This window comes from Chroicocephalus ridibundus, chromosome 2 (assembly GCF_963924245.1).
Source record: "Chroicocephalus ridibundus chromosome 2, bChrRid1.1, whole genome shotgun sequence".
NCBI lineage: Eukaryota > Metazoa > Chordata > Aves > Charadriiformes > Laridae > Chroicocephalus > Chroicocephalus ridibundus.
The window spans coordinates 73338878-73359620 of record NC_086285.1 but is presented as its reverse complement, the minus strand read 5'-3'; the positions used below and the strand labels follow the sequence as shown (position 1 = coordinate 73359620).

At 38.8% G+C, this 20743-nt stretch overlaps 1 protein-coding gene across 1 annotated transcript in view; it reads left to right on the top strand.

Moving 5' to 3' along the window:
- The window catches only part of NUP153 (nucleoporin 153), a 45295-nt gene extending 25479 nt beyond the window's left edge, over positions 1-19816 (top strand). Inside the window, 14 exon segments of the mRNA XM_063325852.1 lie at positions 1004-1150; positions 1915-1967; positions 4456-4588; positions 6166-6303; positions 7085-7177; positions 7415-7505; positions 7782-7901; positions 8658-9272; positions 11180-11374; positions 11879-12724; positions 14361-14729; positions 16421-16693; positions 18083-18233; positions 18702-19816. Of these exon segments, the coding sequence (XP_063181922.1) occupies positions 1004-1150; positions 1915-1967; positions 4456-4588; positions 6166-6303; positions 7085-7177; positions 7415-7505; positions 7782-7901; positions 8658-9272; positions 11180-11374; positions 11879-12724; positions 14361-14729; positions 16421-16693; positions 18083-18233; positions 18702-18786 (3309 nt within the window). The 3' untranslated portion in view covers positions 18787-19816.
- The last annotated feature ends 927 nt before the right edge of the window (positions 19817-20743 follow it).

Genomic DNA, 20743 nt, shown 5'->3' with positions numbered 1-20743 from the left:
TTCCAGTTCCATTCTGTTTACATTTAAAAACAGCAGTGGACCATCCTTCGCTCAGAATGGGTTTGTGAACTTAAATAAACCACATTTTACTCAAGATTTCAAACGAGTATAATAATTTTTAGAAAGAAGTACTTTTAGTCACTTTATAGATAAGTACAGCATGAATTTTATTACCGAGTTACCAAGATACCGTGAAATTAAAGCTGCATTGGAAACAGAGGTTTCTGTTGATGCTAACTTAAATAATAGCACGCATCGTAAGTCTGAGTCTTCTGCTCCTTAAGACTGCAGATGAAGCCTTTGGTAAATCTTGTAGCCTTTTAGTGTCTGTCTTGTTTCACCATTCAGTTAAGTCAGTTTTACAGAATGTACAGTGCTTTCTGTTAAAAATTAACTCTTGTCTGTGAAAATACTTTGACAAGGAAAGTTAAACCAATAGTTTTAAGTCCATCTAATGCAAATCTAAACCATTAGAACATATTGTAATGAATGGAACTATTTTAAAATTATTGAACAACTTTTTTTTCTTTCTTTTTTTTTAAAAATGTAACTTCAAAGGAGGAAAATGTAGGAAAAATGAAATCCAGAAGCCTATATAATTAGCTGCTTAATGCTTTGAATGTTAAATTAATGGGTTAAGCTAGTTAAAAAAAAAAACAAACCACAATGTGGGCAGAGGAGAGGAAAAGATGTGAGCATATTATAGTAACATGAGTTATTTTGACATTATTAACATGAGTTATTTTGTCTATGAAGTTAACTGCCAAATTTTGAAAGAGGATTCAGTCAGACTTTGGCTACTTCTTTTGCTTTTTGGATTTCATAACTGGTTTTCTGGTGATGTCCCTTTGCAAGCTAAATGCTTTCAACACTTCCAAATCGTTTTCACCGGGTGCTGAGACTGATGGGAGGCTTATAGTTCTGCTACTTTTTTTTCATCAGTAAATGCTGTGGTAATTTGGGCAGGTTCAAGAATAAATTGTTTGCTACTTCCCTTTCAAAGATGGAATCGCAGCATCCACCTGTCCAGAAACTCGTGACACCAAAGGCAATCTCTCTGTCAGTGAGTCGGACCCAATATTTTAAACCATCTCTGACTCCAGCTACTGATTCCAGCAAAATTCAACAGAGGGTAGACATAAAGCACAAGGTAAATACATTTTCTGGTCCTTATCTGCCTGCTTTTTACAAGCTGGTAATGTCTCTAACCAATTATTCTACTAAGGTGCTCTTTCTTGGCAGAGTATCTATAGTATGTTTGAGGCAAGCATTAAAACATTGGGAATGATTGTGAAAGAGATACTTTGAGGTTTTATGGATCTAATTGTATTTTTGGAACAGTAAGTGGCTGGTGGTTATTTTCAGAACATGATGATGTGCTATTGGGTCAGGCTGTTCTCAGTGAAAGAATGTTAAAATACAGAAACAACATTTTCCTTTTCACATGCTCCTGAATGCAAAGCTGTTGCTGATGGAACAGGCTGATGTTGTGTATAAACTCTTTCAGGTGCGCTATGGGCTCCGAGTGAGATTTCTGGCAATATGCTTTATTATCTATTCTCATCATTTTGGTGTAGATGGAGTCCCTGATACGCTTTCCTTAAAACAATATTGGCATCTATTTCAAAAAAAAAAAAAAAAAGAAAAAAAAAAAAAAAGAATAAAGTCACCCATGGTTCCAGTATCAATCTGAAAGTAAAAATGACAGGTGTTAAATCTATGGGCTTTTTAGGCCGGAACTCAAAGTGGATAGTCATAGTGGTTAGGGAACAAGCTTAAGTAGACAAGGTATGTTTAGTGGTATAAATAAAAAAAACCCAACACAAAACATGAGTGGTTGTTTGTCTTTGCTTTATGTATAGTATTTAAATGCATTCAGATAAACGTTGAAGTAAATCAAACTTAACTTTGCAGGGCACAAGAGAGAAGAGTTTTCCTGCAGAACAGCAAGTAAAACCATCTGAAAGGTATGACAAATCTATTAATTTAAAACACTTGAAAGCTCTCTCCTTTGTCACTATATTCTGCCTATCTGTCTTCTTTTGGAAGGACAGTAACGGTTCTCAGTAAAGGGAATGGAAAATATAGCGAAAAATTGTATTACGAGAGAGTTTAACCATTTATGCATCTTGATGTTCATTAGCGGGGCAGCTATTAGTTTCAGCTCTTTATTTAGTTGCTTGGAGTCTGAGAGCTTTGTCCTAAAGGAATTATTCTTTCTGAAAGATTCTTTATAAAGTGAAGTGGCTTACAGTTCAGGAGTGTATTTAGGTTTGTTTTTTTTTTTTTTTTAAAAAGAAAAAACCTGAAGGAAGGTAATTTTTTTTAATGCTCCTTTCATTGAGAAGTCACTTGTCTGCTCTGTGGGTTTGCATGAAAAACAGGAGTCCTTTAGAATCATCTGAGGCCAAATGCCAACTTGTCTCTAAAACACAAAATTCCAGGAGAGTTAATAATTGTGTTTCTTCTTGAGGAGATTGTCTTGCTGTTACACTGCTTGCTTGGCTTAGGTAGAATGACCTCACCTCCAGATAGTATTGATGGCTCTTCCTTTCTGGGCAACTAATCTTTTGGGTGTGCTTGAATTAAAACACTTTGCATTCAAAAGATACCTTTTTTGGAGGATCCATCCTTTTCAAAGAACAGTAGCATGGAATTGTATTTTGTTGTCTCTGTGTTCATTTTCCAAGCAATTCTTATGTTGCCGTGGGCATTCTCTGGCTTGCAAAAAAAACCTCAAACCAACTCTTTGTTTTGGCATTTAATAGTTTGTCGTCACAGCAACTACCTTTTCAGGGCTGTAAGAGATTGGGTCTAAGGTTTTTGGCATAGGTGCAAACAGATGTTAGGTTTTAATTGTGGGTTTTCAAACTGTTCTAAATCTTCTTTAGTAGAACTCCTTTCTTCTCCTGCTTGTAGAAAGGAGATCCAGAAAACTGATTTTTATTTGGTTCACAAGTTTTATTGCCATGTTCTACTTCTGTCTGTAGAGTAGATGGTCCTTTTTTTAAAATTCTTTTATAAAGCCAGTCTCTGGTGCCATGTTCTGGAGCAGGAACACAACACTGATAAGGGGCAGCTGGCCAGAGCGCCTTTGTGCAGTTAACGTGCAGTACTTGGGTACATCTCTGTTCAGCCTTCCAACACGATTTAGTTTTTAAACCTGGGTCAGATTTGTAGGTTGGACTTACTTGCTTGAAGACAGAAGACTGTCTTTGCCTCTTAGAAGCTGACAGGTGTTAGCAGAAAAGAGGAATATGGGCTATTATAGGCAGTCTATAATTGTCTGAATACAGCTCTATTTTGACATAAGATTTTTTTTCAGAATTCAAATTGATTGTCAGTTTGGATTAGAGAAAAGTTTGAGCATATGGCCTTAAGGATCTGGCTTCCTCTCAGTGGTTACAGTGCTAAGCAGACTGTTTGCAAGTATCTGACAAGTTTAGACCAATTCTCTTCCTCAGTCTTCTGGAAACTTGACCTGGTGTCTTCCAGTGTGAACAAATGTACTTTTGTAATGGCTGCCTGCTTGGCTGCAGGATAAGCTTTGATATGGTAATTTTTTCCAGGGATACTTCATTTTGATGCCACGCTGCTTTTTATTGTTGCTATTCCCTTTTGTCTTGTTCACTTTTGTGTCAGGTGCGGTGTGGGTTTTTTTGGGGGGGGAGGTGTTTGTTTGTTTGAGGGGTTTGTTTTTTTTTTTTTCTTTTTCTTTTCCCTTCCCACTTGGATTAGGAAATCTTTCTGGTTTGGATCTAGGCTTTTGTAATGAACAGAGAAATGCCTTTGTATGCCTTACAAAAGGGATCTGTGTTCATGTCTGAAAAGAGTTCTGGAATGTTGGCACACCCAAACACCTCTGCTGCTTCTGCTGATGGCCCCAGGAAAGCCAGAGCTGCTTCTGAAGCTTTTACTGTATTATCTTGCCACAGGAGTTTAAGCTTCTCTATTCCATAAGAGCTGTTGGCAGCATTTCATGTGCGCGCACACACATACTCGCGCTCTCTCTCTCTCCATATATATTTTTAGTTGTTCTTTTAGATCCCCTCAAAGATACATGCTCATCACAGAATCAGAGAACTGGCAGTCGAAATTTCCACTGTCTGGACTATTAAAAGGGAACATCAGAAAATAACAGTCTAAATCAGTTCTTCTATTTCAGTTCTTCTGGCTGAGTCATCATTCCTTTATGGATGTTGTGACTGTTTCTTATGTATGTCCTTCTCATTGCTGCTCTTATTAATGCAGCTTTTGCTGTTTAGAACATCAGATATTTACCAGCATTTAGCAACTCGTGAAACAGTTTTTTCTGATTCTGATTAGAAGGTCTCAGTTCTAGGACTAATAATGGCTATAAATAGCTTGAAACAGTTGATAAGTTGACTTTTTTATTTTTCCTTTTCTTTTTTTTTCCCCCCCTTGCTCAACCTGTGTATTGTTGTTCTGTGCCAGCAATTTGACCTACCCTAAATTCGGTACTCCTGCATCCAATGGTCTGTCTTCAGGAGGAGTGGGTGTTGGCGGCGGCAAGATGAGAAGGGAAAGAGGAGTGCACTATGTATCAAAACCTGGACAAGAACAACAGGTAGGGGACTCAGGTTAATTGCTGTTACTGAGATTACTGAGGTAACGAGCTAAGTGTACAAGTTTTATTGCTTCAGAGTAATTTATAATAACGCCACTTTGGTTCTGTGGGATTTTTGTTGTGAGTTTCAGGGCAGGCTCCAGTTTATTTATCTGTTTAAATGCCTCAACTTTGGTTTTATATTTTTGAAATCTAGTCATATTATCTTGGAGATGCTTCGTACTGTGAAGTTTCTCAATAGCAGCTGAATGAATGAATGAATTTTGGTGGAGGTTTGTAGAGATTTTATAAAGGAATGATGTTAGAAACAAGTGCCAAGTGAGTAAACCAAGTTATTTAATTTGTTATTTTATATTTAAGTCGTGTAGAAAGATACAGGCCAAGAGTCTGAAGCAGAAGACAGTGTTTTGCATGTCTGCTAATGATCATTCACAATTTTTGGCGCTTAATCAAACTCATTGTGAGAAGGGTTTTTTTCCTTGTTTTAATGGAAAAAGTCCATTTAATGAAACTATGGTCATGATTATGCCAAAGATTATTTTTCTGATTGGATGTTATGTAAGCTACCTATTACTGGATCTTAAATACAGAAATTTTAAATCAGTCTTCTGGCTGATGCAAAGTGAAGAAATAGTAAATACTGGAAAATGTTTCTATAACACAAATGGTCTGAATGCCAAGGTCCAATAGACTTTTCAAATCAAAACCGTGAAATAGATGTAAGCTGTAGGTTACATTAAATCTCTCTAGTACCAACTTAGGTCTCTGCTTAGTCAGTTCGGGGTAGATCTTGGTACTACTGTGCAAATTGTGATTAGATTGGCTATTCCCATTTAAACCCTGACTAGTCTAATCTCGGTAATCAAATAGTTAAAGGGCAATGATAAGACCATAGATTTTTAAGGTATACTGGCTTCTGAGTTTTAAATTTGCATCCTGATACATGACATAGACTAGATTTACCAGGGTATGATCTTTTATACCGCTAGTCAGGCTTGCTTTCTTGGCATTTTTTGGTTTGGGGTTTTTGGTACTCTAAGGAACCCACGTACTTGAAACTTTTTTTTTTTTTCCCCACAAGTTCACTGCAGTAGTGACTTCAGAAACTTTGGCAATTGTCCTGCCTAAATTTTTAAAAGGAACACTTTCCCATTTGTCTTGAGAGTGTACTCTTAGAAGGGATGAGAGAATAATTAGAAAGGATGATACTTCTCTAGACATTTAATAACTAAAGTACAGAAAACAAAAATATATCTGATCTGTGCCCCTCTGTTCTGCACAGGTAACGATCTTGAAGTAACTTTCAGTATTCTTACTGGGCAGGTGGTAAATGTAATATCATACAGAAACAGGCCTACCATAAAATAACCTGCAGACTGAGGTGGGGAGGTTGGGATTCCTTTTGAAAACTTGTTTTGTCTTAATCTATAGATATCTCTGTTATATTTAACTTAAGAAATTAAGGATGGGACAGGGTAGGAAAGTAGTAAGTCTTGTAAAAGAGAAAAACTAAAATTTACCACTTTTTTAAAGAAAGAGAAAAATTAAAATTTACAACAATTAAAATTTACACCTAGGAGGTGGAGGAACCAGTACTACCGAAAGTACCCCTACCCATCAGTACTGCATCGCTGCCTTCGTTCAACTTTAGTTTTCTTGCCAGTAGTTCTGTCTCATCATCACCAAGCACTGTTTCAACAGCAGTGATGAACAAGGTAAATCTTTGTTGTATATTGTGAATACGTTTTTAGGGTGAGTATACGTCTGCTTTGTTGCATGTGAACTTCTTCCCTGGTGCTCACCAAACTACCCAATGTTAGTTCATATCCCACTGAATAAATCAGTGTTGTATTCCAATGTGGAGGTGAGGGGAGGCAAAGTTTTTCACTCTGCCTCTGTCCATCTTATACATTGCAAACTTCTGGTTACATAATTGTATAACTGCTTCAAACGCTATGGAATTTTTGTCGGGATTTTATGCCAAGTTAAGTTATTAAATTAGAGGTAGCATTAATGGTCATATAAGCCTGGTGTAGAATGTGAGCCTAGGGTGCAGTAGTTGGAATATTATTGCAGTAAAATAAACATTCATTTGTTCCAGAGTACTTCAAATATTTTTGTATGTTTTGAAGTAATTAGTTGCTTTAACTTGTTGAGGTATATACTGAAGCTCTGACTACAATTGAGCCGAGTTAGTTTAAGGTTATTAAGATGCCTGGTAGGCTTTTCCATATATTTAATATATTTAGATCTAAGTAGCATCTCCAGTTTTATCTCTTGGTTTATGGGATTTGGTTTTGATGATACTGTACTCCATGGTCGATCAGCAAGCTTCATTTTCTTTTATTGTAACTCTTATGTGTGGATTAGAAATAAATATCAAACTTCAGATTTCCCAACTTCACTGCAGAACGTCTGTTAGATAGTGAATTCAGGTATTGTTTCACCAGGATGTTTTTCTTTTAGATACAAACCTTCATTCTTTTGAAAATACAGGTACAACCAGCAAGTAATGTTGGCAGTCCTGTGTTCAGATTTTCATCTCCAATTGTGAAATCTACTGAGGCGGAAGTGCTACCTCCGTTGTCTGTAAGTAAAATAAATAAAGCTCAACCTTTTTGCAAGCCTTTAGTAGAATATTGCAGAATAAAGCAGAATTGGCCCTGATAATGGGGAAAACGAATATATAGGTTTCTGGTTTACAGTTGTCATCCAGCACATATACCAAAAGTTTGAAGACTGGATTTCAGATTTTTATTTGTGCTTGCAATTTCATTATCAAAGTTTCTTTAGTTTCAGAATCTGAAAAATCTCTCTTTTTCGTAGCAGATTGGGTTTACATTTAGTGTTCCTGTTGTAAAATCAGCAGAGCTTTCTGGATCCAGTGATACACCAGTGACGTCCTTACTCACTCTAGGTAACAGAGATTTTAGCATTTCAGATCCGAAGTGCTGATTTTCTTTTTTGTATATTAAATAGTAAATCTGTCCTTTCTGAGCATATTAGCAATTCCAGGCAAAGTGTGTTTGTGACAGATCTGCTTTTAACCAAATTGTAATTATAAACTGTTGTAAACAAAGTAGAATTTTGAAGGTTCTTACCTAAGAAGCATGGAAGTTCGAAACTCTTGTTTCTAGCAAATATATTCAAGTGTATTACTCTGTGAAAGGTGTTTTTTGTTTTGTGTTTAAAGATACCACCACTGTAAACAGCACCAGCAATAAGAAGGAAGAAAAAGAAGAATATGACGGCCTCTCCAAACCTGCAAAGGTCTTAAAGGAAGGAAGTGTGTTAGACATTCTAAAAAGCCCTGGTGAGATAATGAACTCCTTTTTAAAAGATATTGTGAAAAATACGCTAGCATATATCTACATTGATTTTTAAAAAACACTCCACCGCAACAACAAAAAATCCACTTTGTGTCATGGTTAATGCACTGCTGTAGCGTTTTCTTTAGTATTTCCATATTGGTGGTTCTTGTTTTCTGTTAAAACGGGCACCTTTAAATAAGGAGTTGGCCTGTGTCCAGTGCATTTTGCACAAAGATTATAGATAATAATTGTTCTGTTGTCTTTATTTTTATTACTTAATACTCTATCTGTGGGGAATACAATGTGGATTGCTGCTCCGAGTACCAACTGCTGTACAGCTACTAAAGTAAATATGAGTCATCTACTATGGCAGAAATAGCTTTAGAAATTCGATTCGATTGGGCATGGTGTCTTAAAATGAAATTGGATTATTTCTAGTCCGTGATGGGTAGTCAGCTTTCAGTACTGTTTTTTTCACACTTGTATCTACCAGCGAAGATTTGTATTTAAAACTTTTTTGGAAATGAAGAGTTAAATCAAGCTTTAAATAAACGTTCTGTTGCGTTCCAGTGCAGCATATGAAATTTCATCCCTTTAGATAAGATTTCCATGGACTTCCTCTTGCAGTTAGTAGGAGTGTATAGTTGTAACCATTGGCACTTGGTTTAAATTTATGCTGTCTAGTATTATAAGTAACTTACGTGTAGTGAGGGTACTTCTTTATCAGTAACATCTCTTCCTGTTTATTTCTCTCCTAGGCTTCATGTCTGTGAAAACACACTCCTCTACATCTGCACAGCCTGTTACAAGCACAGTGGTCTATACGAGGCCTGCAATAAGTAGTTTTTCTGCAGGCAAAGACACCTCGAAACAAGCATCCTCATTTTGGCAGTCTGACACACATGACCCATGTCTGCAAAACAAAACCACAGATGGCAAATGTGTAACATGTCAAGCTGCTAAAGTGTCAACAGTTGAGAGTACGAAACAGACGATAAGCTCGAGTCAATGTGTCACCTCAAAGGCAGCAGTCCCTGCAGCTGGGACGTTGGGCTTTGAAGACAAATTTAAAACAGCACCCAACACATGGGACTGTGACACCTGTCTGGTCCAGAACAAACCTGAAGCTACGAAATGTATAGCCTGTGAGACACCAAAGCCTGGAACAGGAGTAATGCCCGCTCTGACGTTGCCAGTGGTCACAGACAGCTCCGTGACAGTGACATCCTCCTCCAGCAGCACTGACACAACAGTCACTCTGGGGTTTGGAGACAAATTTAAGAAGCCAAAAGGCTCTTGGGACTGTGCAGTGTGCCTTGTATCAAATAAGGCAGAAGACAGCAAATGTGTAGCTTGTCAGTCTGAGAAACCAGGTGTGTTCTTCTCTTTTCTTTTTCTTATTTCAATCTCAGCCTCTGTGTGTTATTTACAGACTAAAATACATTGCATATAAAAAATACTTTCAGCAGCATGGCTGTATGCCAGACAGGATGGATTAGTGCCTGTCTGCAGGAATGGTTACAGGCACTTTTGAGGTTTCAGCCCAGATTCCAGCCTGTCACATGAATTGAACTGATTGTGAAATGTATTAGTACAGAGCTGAACTGAAGCAAACGTACCCTGCTTTGCAGACGGTGAGGAAAGATGACTAAACTGGATGCCTTAATTAACTTAAAACCAATTTGCTTATTTTTATTGGGGAAAAATGTAAACTCCATAGAAAGAGTTAAAAATTACTGGTTTTTTTCTGTTTCAAAACATAAGTAGAAACGGCATTTACAGAACAGGGCCAAAAATGTCTCCACTCAGCATTTGTGTGTAATTGAGCAGAGGTATGAAGCCAGATTTCAAGACAGTGCAGTCTTTAGTCATCTTAAGCTAAAACAGAACTGTATGTTCAGCTATAGCTATGGAGACCAGTGGTAGGTATCGTTCCAGAACGTGGAGAGGCGGGCGCCTCCTTCAGTGCAGCGCTGGGTTGTTTCCCATTATATGTGATTGTAATTGATTTTGAGTGTGGTGACTGTATTGTTTTTAAAACACAAATAATTATTTTAGTGTTCATTTTCATTGGCTTTTAACATAATTTAATATAGTATTATGTCAAAAAACACCGTTGCAAATGTATTCCCGGGGGGAGGGGGGGGGCGGGGATCCAAGATGGACTAGATTGTGCTTTTGTAATAATTCTGTACAATAGGAGTGAAATTTCTTCAGATAAGATAATGCATTTCAGAGGGAGCTTATTCTCATGAACTTTCAACCTCAGAGTTGAAAAGTGCCAGATCAGCTGATACCTTTGAGACTCTAGCTGTTGTTGCAAGGAGGAATTTTGGAAATGTGAGAGGTTTGCCATGACCATCATGGTACAAAGAATTGCAGTTACATTACATCTGCCAAGGTGAAGAGTGAGGCAAGTAAAATGGAAGGACAAAAATTTTCTGGATGTGCTGTGGAAGACCCATTCCTGTCTTTACATTTTTGCATTTGAGACATTATCTTCTGCCTCTCTCTTAAATGCCACCCTCAGTAGTTTAAAACTGTAGGTGAACGTGACAATTATGTGATGCCTTTGTGCCTTCTGGATGTCCACTTCAGTCCTCATGCTTACAGAGCTGAAGTTTTCCGTTGGGGTGCAGCATCAAGTGACATCTCTTCCTTTACCAGGGAGAAAAATCAGAAGGCAAGCGCTGTCTTTTGGGCCTTCTTATGGATATGCTTATATGCTGCTATTGAAGACAGCGTAGCTTGTAGTGAGCACAGAGTTGTGCGTTTAGAAGCTTTGAGTTCCCCTTGTTTGTTTTTATGTCACAATGTAGTTTTGAACGTGTCTGTCTTTGGGATTTGGTGATGAATCATTCTGGTACATTCTCAGCCTCACGTCACTTGACAGTGATCATTAACTTAAGTGGTGCTAACTTTGACTACCGGTTACTTGTGTCACCGGAAATTCTTTTAGTAGTTTTAGTTGAGTATAGTACCTTTAATTTACGTCAGAATTAGGCTACATTGCTGTATTGTATGACCTGCAGTTGCTGTTTAAATGTCACTGGTTCAATTTGTGTGTAAAATCATGTGTAGATTATGGAGAAGAATCTAGGTGTTTTCTATTGTTCACATTCTCAGATTGAGTTTGACTGAAATTAACGTGTAGTTTGATGGTTTGTTACTGTTACACTTGTCCACTTTGTAATTTAGTGAGCGTTTAAGAGTTTCTTAAGAAGTTCATGTTCGCTTTATCATTTAAGCAGGATGATTAACTATCTTGCTTATTTCTCAGGGAGTTCAGTGCCTGTGACCAGTAGCAGTGTTTCTACATTTTCTGCTTCTTCAGGAGGATTTCTGGATTTAGACAAATTCAAGAAGCCTGAAGGAAGCTGGGATTGTGAGGTCTGCTTGGTCCAAAACAAAGCAGAAGCCACAAAATGTGTAGCCTGTGAAAGTGCAAAGCCAGGCACAAAAGCAGAGCTCAAAGGTAATACTTACTGAGAAAAACAAGGGTGTGCATTCTGCAATTTATTTTTCGTGTTTTTTGTTTTTTAAGTACAATTGTTTTTCCTTTGAGGTATGGCAAAATTGTTCATTTTTCCTCTAGGAACATTGCTTACGTAAGGTAATGATGCGTCTGTGTTTCCACACCCTTTCCCCAGAAAAAGATTATGCTTTTTAGAGAAAAGCTTCTATTAATGACATAGCTGTGTTGTTCACTTGGAGTTTAGACTAAAAGCATGATCTTTCAAAGAAGCGAGCAGTATACTTTTCAAAGCCAGGTGGTGGATGGAAGAATACCATTGCAAAAAGGTGTATGTAGAGAGGAAGTGTGGAGTTTCCTTGCTTGTTTTGTTGTTTGTTTTGTTTGGGGTTTTTTTGAACAGTTTTGACTATGGGAAGTTCAGGACTAGAATCTAAGCCATGTAGCTAAACCCTACAGGTATTACATCATACATTGCAAACTTAACGTTATTACTTGTTTCTGCAGGTTTTGGTACTCCTACTGGGTCCACAAATGCTGCAATGCCATCATTTACATTTGGTGTCCAGTCGTCCTCCTCTGAATCTTCTCATACATTAGGTAGCACAGGAAATTTTAAATTCGGAGAACAAGGAAGCTTCAAGTTCGGCGTTGCATCTGAACCTGCATCCTCCAACACTGTGACTGGGGGTTTTAAGTTTCCTACTAGTTCAGGGGACTTCAAATTTGGAGTTTCTTCCTCAGACTCTAAATCAGAAGACAGTAAAAAAGAAGGTAAAAGTAACAGTTTTACCTTTGGACTTCCATCTACAAGCAGTCAGGCTCCTTCAACATTTCAGTTTGGGACAGCGAGCCTGGGACAGCAGGAAAAGAAAGAGGAACAAGTTTTGGGAGGCTTTGGTTTTGGCACGAGTTCTACTTCTTCCGTAACTACCAATGAGAATAAAACCGGAGTCAGCAGCGGCTTCACTTTTGGAACTGTGGCAGAAAAGGAGGTAGCATCACCGGCTCTTGCATTTAAGAAGTCAGATGAGAAAAAGGATGAAACTCTTCCAACAAAGGGAGGCTTCTCTTTTGGCAGTGTGGAGTCTGCGCCTGCCTCACAGTTTGTTTTGGGAAGGACAGAAGAGAAACAGGACTCGGTCACTTCTGCGGCTCCATTGGCGTTTGGAAAGAAAGCTGACGATGAAGAGTTAAAGGCACAACCTATCTTTTCAGCTGGGACGGCTGAGCATACCAAAGAGGAGAGCACAGCAAAACCTATGTTCAATTTTAGTTTCGTCAAACCATCAGAGAAGGAAACAGAGCAGGCAAAGCCGTCTTTTACATTTGGGGCACAAACCAGTACTTCAGGTAGATGGAACATCTTTTGTCTTCTTTTGTCTGCTCGTGTCCATCAAATAATATCTCTGAAGCCATGCTGCACAAAAATCAATGGGATCAGACACATTTATGTACTAGAACTTTAGAAAAGGCTTAATTACTACCTGCAGCCTGTCTTTAGTTCTAGTTGCTGGCGTGTAGACAATATGTAGCAAGTCCTTTTTAGATTTCAATGAGTTTTAACACTAGGTCTAGACAAAAAAATCGCCACACCTTAAGGAACCTGTGTCGCTTCTCCTATGAACATAGAAGTTGTATTGTCTCAGTGGTACCAGCACAGGTGGCGATAAAATCTGTGGGATGGTGGAGTATAAAGGCCTCATACTAGCATTGTTTTTCAAGGTAAAAGGGGATAAGAGAGGGGAATATCTTATTCCCATGTACTTGCCGCTATGCTGCAGGATGTACTGCTGTTTGTCTACTGCTATGAAGGTATAAAAATGACTTCATAGATACTACACAGTTTTGTGTTCCTTCAATTTGTTGAAAGTCTGCAGCGGAGGAATAAAGTTCTTCAGTGGTGATCGCTGTGTGGACGAATTCTATTTAAATTCTGTTAGTATGGCTTGGCAGCTGTGTTTTAGAGAACAGAATTAGTTTCTAACTTCTGAAGTGATATGGATGAAGGACATCAGTAAGTAGCCCTGAATAAAAGCAGTACGTAGGGTTATACTGGTTTTAATCACAGTATTCTTAGGTTGAACTGCTACTGGACAGGTTTTTGGAGAATTGTGGGATTTGTGGGAGGGGAGATGGGTGGGTGGGCAGTTTTGAGGTTGGGTTTTTTGTTCGGTTGTTTTTTTTACCTGCCCCATTCAGGAGTTTGGTTTAGTTGTTGAAATTCGATAAAGAACCTTGTGCAAAAAGGAAATTTTAACAACTGTTCTGAATGGTATAGTCCCTTAAAAATGGAGCAGAGGAAAAGGGAACATAACTGCTGGGGGGGAAAAAAAAAGTGGGAAATTGAAAACAAGATCACAATAATGAGAATTAGAGCAGCAGCTTAGGGAAAGCTGAAGAATGACTGACAGCACTATTCTAAGTGTGTAAAAGTGCACTCAGCACTTTCTCGCAATGGTCTTAATGGAGGGTTGTTCTCTGTTGCTCCTAAAAGCAGGTCTTGCAGGTGCTTAAGTTTGGGAGAGTTAGGCTGGAGGATGGTAAGTTTTGCTTGACTTAAAGCTGTAGGCACAGGGCTATGTTTTCAAACAAGCTACAAATGCAAATGTATCACTGTGTTTTTCAATACTCCATTGAGCAAAGCCATAAAGCTCTTACAGGTGATGGATGTTGAGCTGAAATTTTTGTTTGAAGAGTTCAGAAGTAGTGGTTAATACTGGTTCAGGCAATGATGGCCAGTGCTTGGTGTTTGTAACCAGTGAAGCTTTGACTGCAGTGGTATACTTGTTCTTCGCAATTCTTCCGTTCCTTAAATTGTGGATGGCAGCAGTCAGCACATTAAATTTGGATCTTAGGTAAACAACAGTAGCTGGGATAATAGTTGAGGTGTCATTCAGGATTGTTCTTTGTACGGTGATTGAAACAGGCGTCTGTTTGCTGGACTTTGTCATTTCTGTGGTGGTTTATGTACTGTTCTTCTTTTCAGATCAAGGAGCAGCAAAGCCATCCTTCAGCTTCTTGAGCTCAAGTTCCTCCAGCACAGTTGTACCCACCACGTCAGCCAACAGCAGCAGTGTGTTTGGCAGCGCCATCTCTTCCTCAAATCCTCAGCCAGTTCCCGCTCCCTTTGTGTTTGGACAACCCAGCAACACTGTGAGCAGCTCTGTTTTTGGCAATTCTGCAGAACCTGCAGCATCTCAGTCATTTGGCTTCTCTCAAGAAAACAAACCAGCAACCACATCTTCCAGCACCGGCACGGCTCTTGCTTCATTTATTTTTGGTTCGGGAGCCAGCAGTACCAATGCAGCGAATTCAGGCTTTACCTTTGGAGCCACAACCACGTCAAGTTCAACAGGTACCTTTTAAATAGATGCTCTTCTCATTTTTCCCATTACATAGTGGGCCAAGGAAATACTGTTTCATGAGTATTTTACTTAAGAGAATGTGTAGGCCAAATGCATCTCACAGTATTGAAATATTGAGTATTTATATTCCATGATATAAATTGGGGCTCAGTTTTTTACAGTCTGGGAAATACAGTTTAAGAATGAACGGGCAGCAGAGTTGTTTTATGCAAATTCTTTACTGGATTTCAATTTGTATAGGAACTTCTCACCATGAGAATGATAGTTTCTTTCTTCTCACTATCAGTCCAGTGCTTATGGTTAGAAATCAATGAATTACAACTTTCCTGATTTTTCTCTTCCATACCTAAAACTCTCAGCTGTTGTAAATAATGTCAAGATTTGCAAAATCCTTCCTTCACAAGTTGTATAAACACAGTACCTCTACATGCAATTGCTGCTGCTTAAGGATTGGTTTCTAATAAGCATTATGGACAGTGTTTGTTAATTTTCTAGCCATTTAGAGAAGATAGAATCTATAAAAGTTTCATGTTTTATGTTCATTACCCCACTGCAGTAGGACACAAGACTAAATCCACCAGTTCTGGTTACCCTAGCAGTATGTTGGAAATAAGATTGAATCTGTGACGAAGAGACTTGATGTAGTTTGATTTGATTGATTAACCTGGTCATACAAAGAAATAAAATTTGCACACTTTTTTGTGTATCAGAAACAGAGAGAAAACAGTCCTGAATTATAACAACCAGCAAATCAATTTAACCTGCTTACAAATCAGTAACTTTCAGTGTCATTTCATTAGTGACACCATATTTCAAACATCTTCAGAAAGGCCGGGGTTTTTTTTTTAATGCAGAAGCCTATATTAACTTTTCCTGTGTATCTGTTCATCTTCTTGGAAAGAAAACCAGTCAGGCATTCCAAGTTATGGTGCAATAGAGGGTATTTTCTGTTGCGTGAAGGCTGCTTAAATTGCACGAATAGTGCTGTTTAAAATGTCTCCTTTTGCATAGCAGATCTGCTGCGTATGTTCAGACGCGCTGCTCGGTCCCCTGTTTTCATTTTGTTATTTCTGCTGGCCGTGCAGAGCCGAAGCAGCTAAACAAATGAGCTGGTTGTCGGTTGATGTTACGTAGAGAATTGCTCCGCTAAAGCGAGTTTTTTGAGTACAGAGATCACTGCAAGCTTGATCTGGCCTTCTGAAGTTGGGCAGGGAGGGGGGCAGTTGCTGACAAGAAAGATTCACGTTCTCCTGATCCTAATAAATCAGGAGCTGTATTTTGCATGTTTGAAAAATACAATTTGAATGAATATTCTCTGTGTGTGATATAAACAGCTTTTAGTAAATACAAATTACAGTGTACTGTTTGCGGGAATCCATTTTTAGAACATTAATGCAGCAACCTGAGTCTAGACAGCCAATGTGTTTGAGATTTAATTTTGACTCTGATAAACATGGCATTTCTCATGTTATTTGCACGAAAAGGCACAATTCCTGTTATGGCTGACATAGTATTTGTTTTATATACTCACATAATTAGTTTGAAATTAAGATGAGTATTCAGCTACCAGACATGAGGGTAGCTGGGAAACATGAGGTTTTAGAGCCTTTGTTTCTAGATTCGTTCTTGTGGAGGGAAAAAAAACCCTATGTATACTGACATTTCTCATCTGTTCCCCAAGGGTCGTCCTCTTCGTTTCTGTTTGGCCCTGGGCCTCCAGCGCCTGCTGCCGGCCCAGCGTTTGGCGCCAGTCAGCCACCAGCATTTGGCCAGAGCCAAGGGTCCAGCCAGCCAAGCGCTCCAAGTTTTGGATCGCTGTCGACAACGCTGTTTTCGGCTGGCGCTCAGCCTGCTCCTCCTGCCTTCGGCTCGGTGACGAGCAGCACTCAGCCCTCCATGTTCGGACAGCAAGCGACCCAACAGCCAGGGTTTGGCTCTGGTACGCCCAGTGCTGGTGAGTGCTGACCGTCCTCTTCCCTTTTCGTCTCAAAGATTATAGGTTGGGGTTTTTTGTTTGTTTTGGTTTGTTTTTTTTTTCATGAAGTGCACCTTAAATTATATGGAGAAAAAAGGTTTCTGCCTTGCGCACACATTTAAGAATTACCCTCCATAAAAATAATGGGTACAGGATTAAGTCATTTGTGTCTCGCTCCTGACTGTGGAGGATGTGCCATAGGTTTGCCGGCTTCACAATAAGCCTTCTCCACGAGAGACTTAGCAGATATGGAGGTTGCACCCCTACCACTAAATATTGGGGTTTCTTTTCTCGAGACATGTAGTGGTCAAAAGGATGTGTTGAAAACCACGGAGTATTCACTGGTAAGATGGTACAAACCAGAATGGCAGAAGCACTGCAAAATTACTATTTTGGGATTTGTTAGAGTTATTCCTAGTTACCTGACTTCGTTAACAGGCTTCCGCAATTTATTTGGATTGGGGGCTTTGTTGTGTAAGACTATAGTCAGAATTATTTATAAGCGTTTATGGGGTAAGACTTTATGTAAAGTTCTTTTTACTGATGAAGTATAAAATACTGTGGGAAGGGGGCAGAGAACGATCCTTATAATTGAAGTGTAAAAGAAGACCTGTTCTACACTAGTAATTATTAAAAAACACACTGCTAGAACATATGTACTTGGTATCATCACATTAAATACTTGAAGGGAAAAGCGTCCTCTTTTCCTCTCAGAAGCTTTACCTCTAGTTTAGCCTCCATGAAAAGTAACCGACATTTTTGTACTAATCAGTAGATCAGCTGGCACACCATGTTAGTCAGTCAGTCTTTCATTAATCAGGTAGCAGTTTAAAGATAAAAAAATCTCCCTGGATTGTCCGTGTGGTTTATCAGTTACTTCGATGGTAGGGTTTTTATTTTTTTTTAAGATGAGGTGCTGTGTTAGCACATTAAGTGAAAGGGATCAACTTTCATTTAGATCGACTAATGGATCTAAATGAGATCAACTGCATGAACACAAGGAAGCTTACTTAAATGTAAATCTCCATGATTCAGTGCTATAATTTAAGACTTCATTAATAAACCAGTATGCACAGGTATAAACTTAATGGTGGTACAGAAGTTAGCAAACAATTAATTATCAGCGTGCCAGCAGTGTTAGTTCAAGAATCCCCTCATGATTCTCTATTAAAGTGAATGAATTCTTCTATGTACCATTCCCGTAGTAATCTGGCACTTCTGGTGCACCCCCCTGCCCCAACTTAGCTGTCTCGAGTGACCTGTAAAAAAATTCATTAGATAGTGGGAAGAACGTGAGGATTTTGCTGGAAAGGATGAACTCAACTGTCAACTTTCTTACTCCCTTCTGCTTCCATCCCATCTTCCCAGGTTCTGTATTCCAGTTTGGAAGTAATACGTCTAACTTCAACTTTCCAAATAACCCCAGCGTATTTACTTTTGGTGCAGATCCTCCTGCACCGGCACAGCCTTCTGGCTCTTCGGGATTTTCGTTCAGCCAGCCTCCAGCATTTACAGTGGGGTAAGAGACCATATCCGAATTTCACTTGAGCTTCGGGTAATATCAGTGGACAGTGTTCAGCCTCTGCTGCTGTTAAATCATGAGGTGTTCAGATGAACCTTGGAGTCTGAAACTAAATTGGGCATCCTTCCTTGCATTAGCCTGACTGGCTAACTAAGCAACAGTATCTTTAAAAGGAGCCTAGTTGTCAGGAATATCACACATCAACGTAAGTGAAATTGTCTTGTTCTTGAAAGGTAAGATCCCTATCTAGCCATTACGCTGCTATTTACCTTCTGAATAAGAGAGGTTTAATTGCTTTTGGTTTCTGGAACTCTCTTCCTCCCGTTCATCATACGCCAGTTGTTGCCAGCTGATAACTAGCGAGACAAGACTATGAAAGAGTTGTTCTGGCATATCTACTCAGTGCTGCTACTGAATTTTCAGCTACACTGTCCTAAACTCTGAACTACTAATTTCTTTTGATAGGACTAATGGAAAAAATGTTTTCTCTGCCTCTGGATCTTCAGTTTCTGGTCGGAAGATAAAGACTGCAGTTAGACGTAGAAAATAATCGCCTGATTGGTAAAGCAACTTTGGAAGCAGCTACTACCCTGCATTGTTCAGTTGTTGGGATCGTACCTCATGCTGGGTTAGCTGAAGTCAGATCTGCCTAAAGGAATATAAAACTCCGCTGCCCTTTCCTTCCCTTCCCTCTCCCCGGTTAGATTTTTTTTTTTTGGTAACGAATAGAGTTGGCAACTGGGCCGTTCTCAAGCAAAACTATTTTAGACTCCAGCAAGTTACTTCTTTCACTGACTCGGCATGGTCTGGCTATAGCCGTGAGTTAGAGCCTGCACAGTGAATGGCTTGTACAATACCTCTTCATCTGCACCACTATGTGCGCTCATCTGCGTTTACTGACGCCTCGAAATTGTAATTATATCAGCGAGGGATGCTGTATAGAGTAGAGAATGTTGATAACGAATGATTTCTATGCTGAGTTTGTGCTGGTGTATGTGTGAAGTGAGTGAGTTTGGGTGTATCGTGCACTAAAATTTTCTGATAGAGGAAGACTGATTAAAGGATGATCCATGCTAAGGACTTGTTAGATCTGTAGTTCTTCATTTAATAATTATATGCTATTTCTATATTTTCATTCTTACAGCCCTTTATCACCTGTCTCGCCTTTGTTATTTTATTATGAAACATGTGTAAATACAGTTTTGTTTCTCTATGTACTTTTTTGGCATAACAAATCTGTGAAATTGAAATTTTAATTTTGTGTGTTACGGCCATTTTTGTTTAGTATTGTCTCAGATTTTATGTAAATCCCATTATTCAAAGTTGCCTAAATCCATTTAGAAAATCTTTAAAATTGGGAATTCTTAAAGTAAGTTTATTGGCTTTTCTGATCCATTTTTGTTTGGACCAAAAACCAGTATTGTACAAAGTATTAAGTATATATTTTTATATTTACTGAAATGGACTGTGGTGACTTTGGATAATAAGGAAAAGTTTAATATTAAAGCCATGTTTATTACAGTATAATTAACATGTTAAACCATGGGATAAATGCCATCAATAAAAAATACGAAATATTGTCTGGCAGTTTTAACTCTCCACAAAGGCATGTGCAGCTGTAACTGTACGAGATGATGCACTCAAGTTGAGTGATGTCACAGGCTTTCTCCAACCTCTGCTTTTTGACAGTGACATTGATGCTCATTTTAGAGGATCTTAAACTCTCCTTCCTAACAGAGAACCTCTAACTAATTTAAGATCCTCTAAAATGAGCATCAATGTCACTGTCTTAAGGTTGGAGCTATACATCAGCTGTCTAGCTGTAATGGTTGCAGTTAATTTTTATAGAGCTATTTGAAAAAAAAAAAAAAAGCTAACAAGAGGAGAAAGTACACCCCATTGTAAATGAGTAATTTGGGTTTTTTTTCCACTTCTGTAGCAGTTAGAAGAGCTCGCAGAGAACAAACATTGTTCTTGTAAAATGAGAGGAAGTGCTCTTGTTCATTTGGGAACCGCAGCTGAACTTCTACTAAGCCACAGCATTTGGTTTATGGTTGAGACCTAATTGCTCACTACAGCTAGAACTGAAAGGACCTGCATAAATTCCAGAAGCTTTAAATGTCTTCAGCTGTGTTGCTGAGGTTTTTTGCCAGTGCTTCTGCCCTTCACCCCAATGCTGCTCAGCACTTGTACAGCTGCAGGTGCTGGTAATACAAAATGATATACTCTTCTCCTCATGAACTACACCTGACAGGAGGACAAAGGCTAACTTTTGTTTCCATGAGAGTCTTAAATGGGTAGAGCTCTAATGACTGTTCCTGTAAGTAGAAAATAGTCAGCAATGTGTAAGCTGCTGTCAGACAGTCACCTCCTGCCACTGTTGCTGTGGAGGGATTATATGCAATTATGTGTTTCCAGATGCCTGAATCAGAGAAATGCCACCAATCTCACTTCTTTTCCTTAGCTCTATCACCTGCCAAATACTCATCCTACAAACAGGGGAAAAA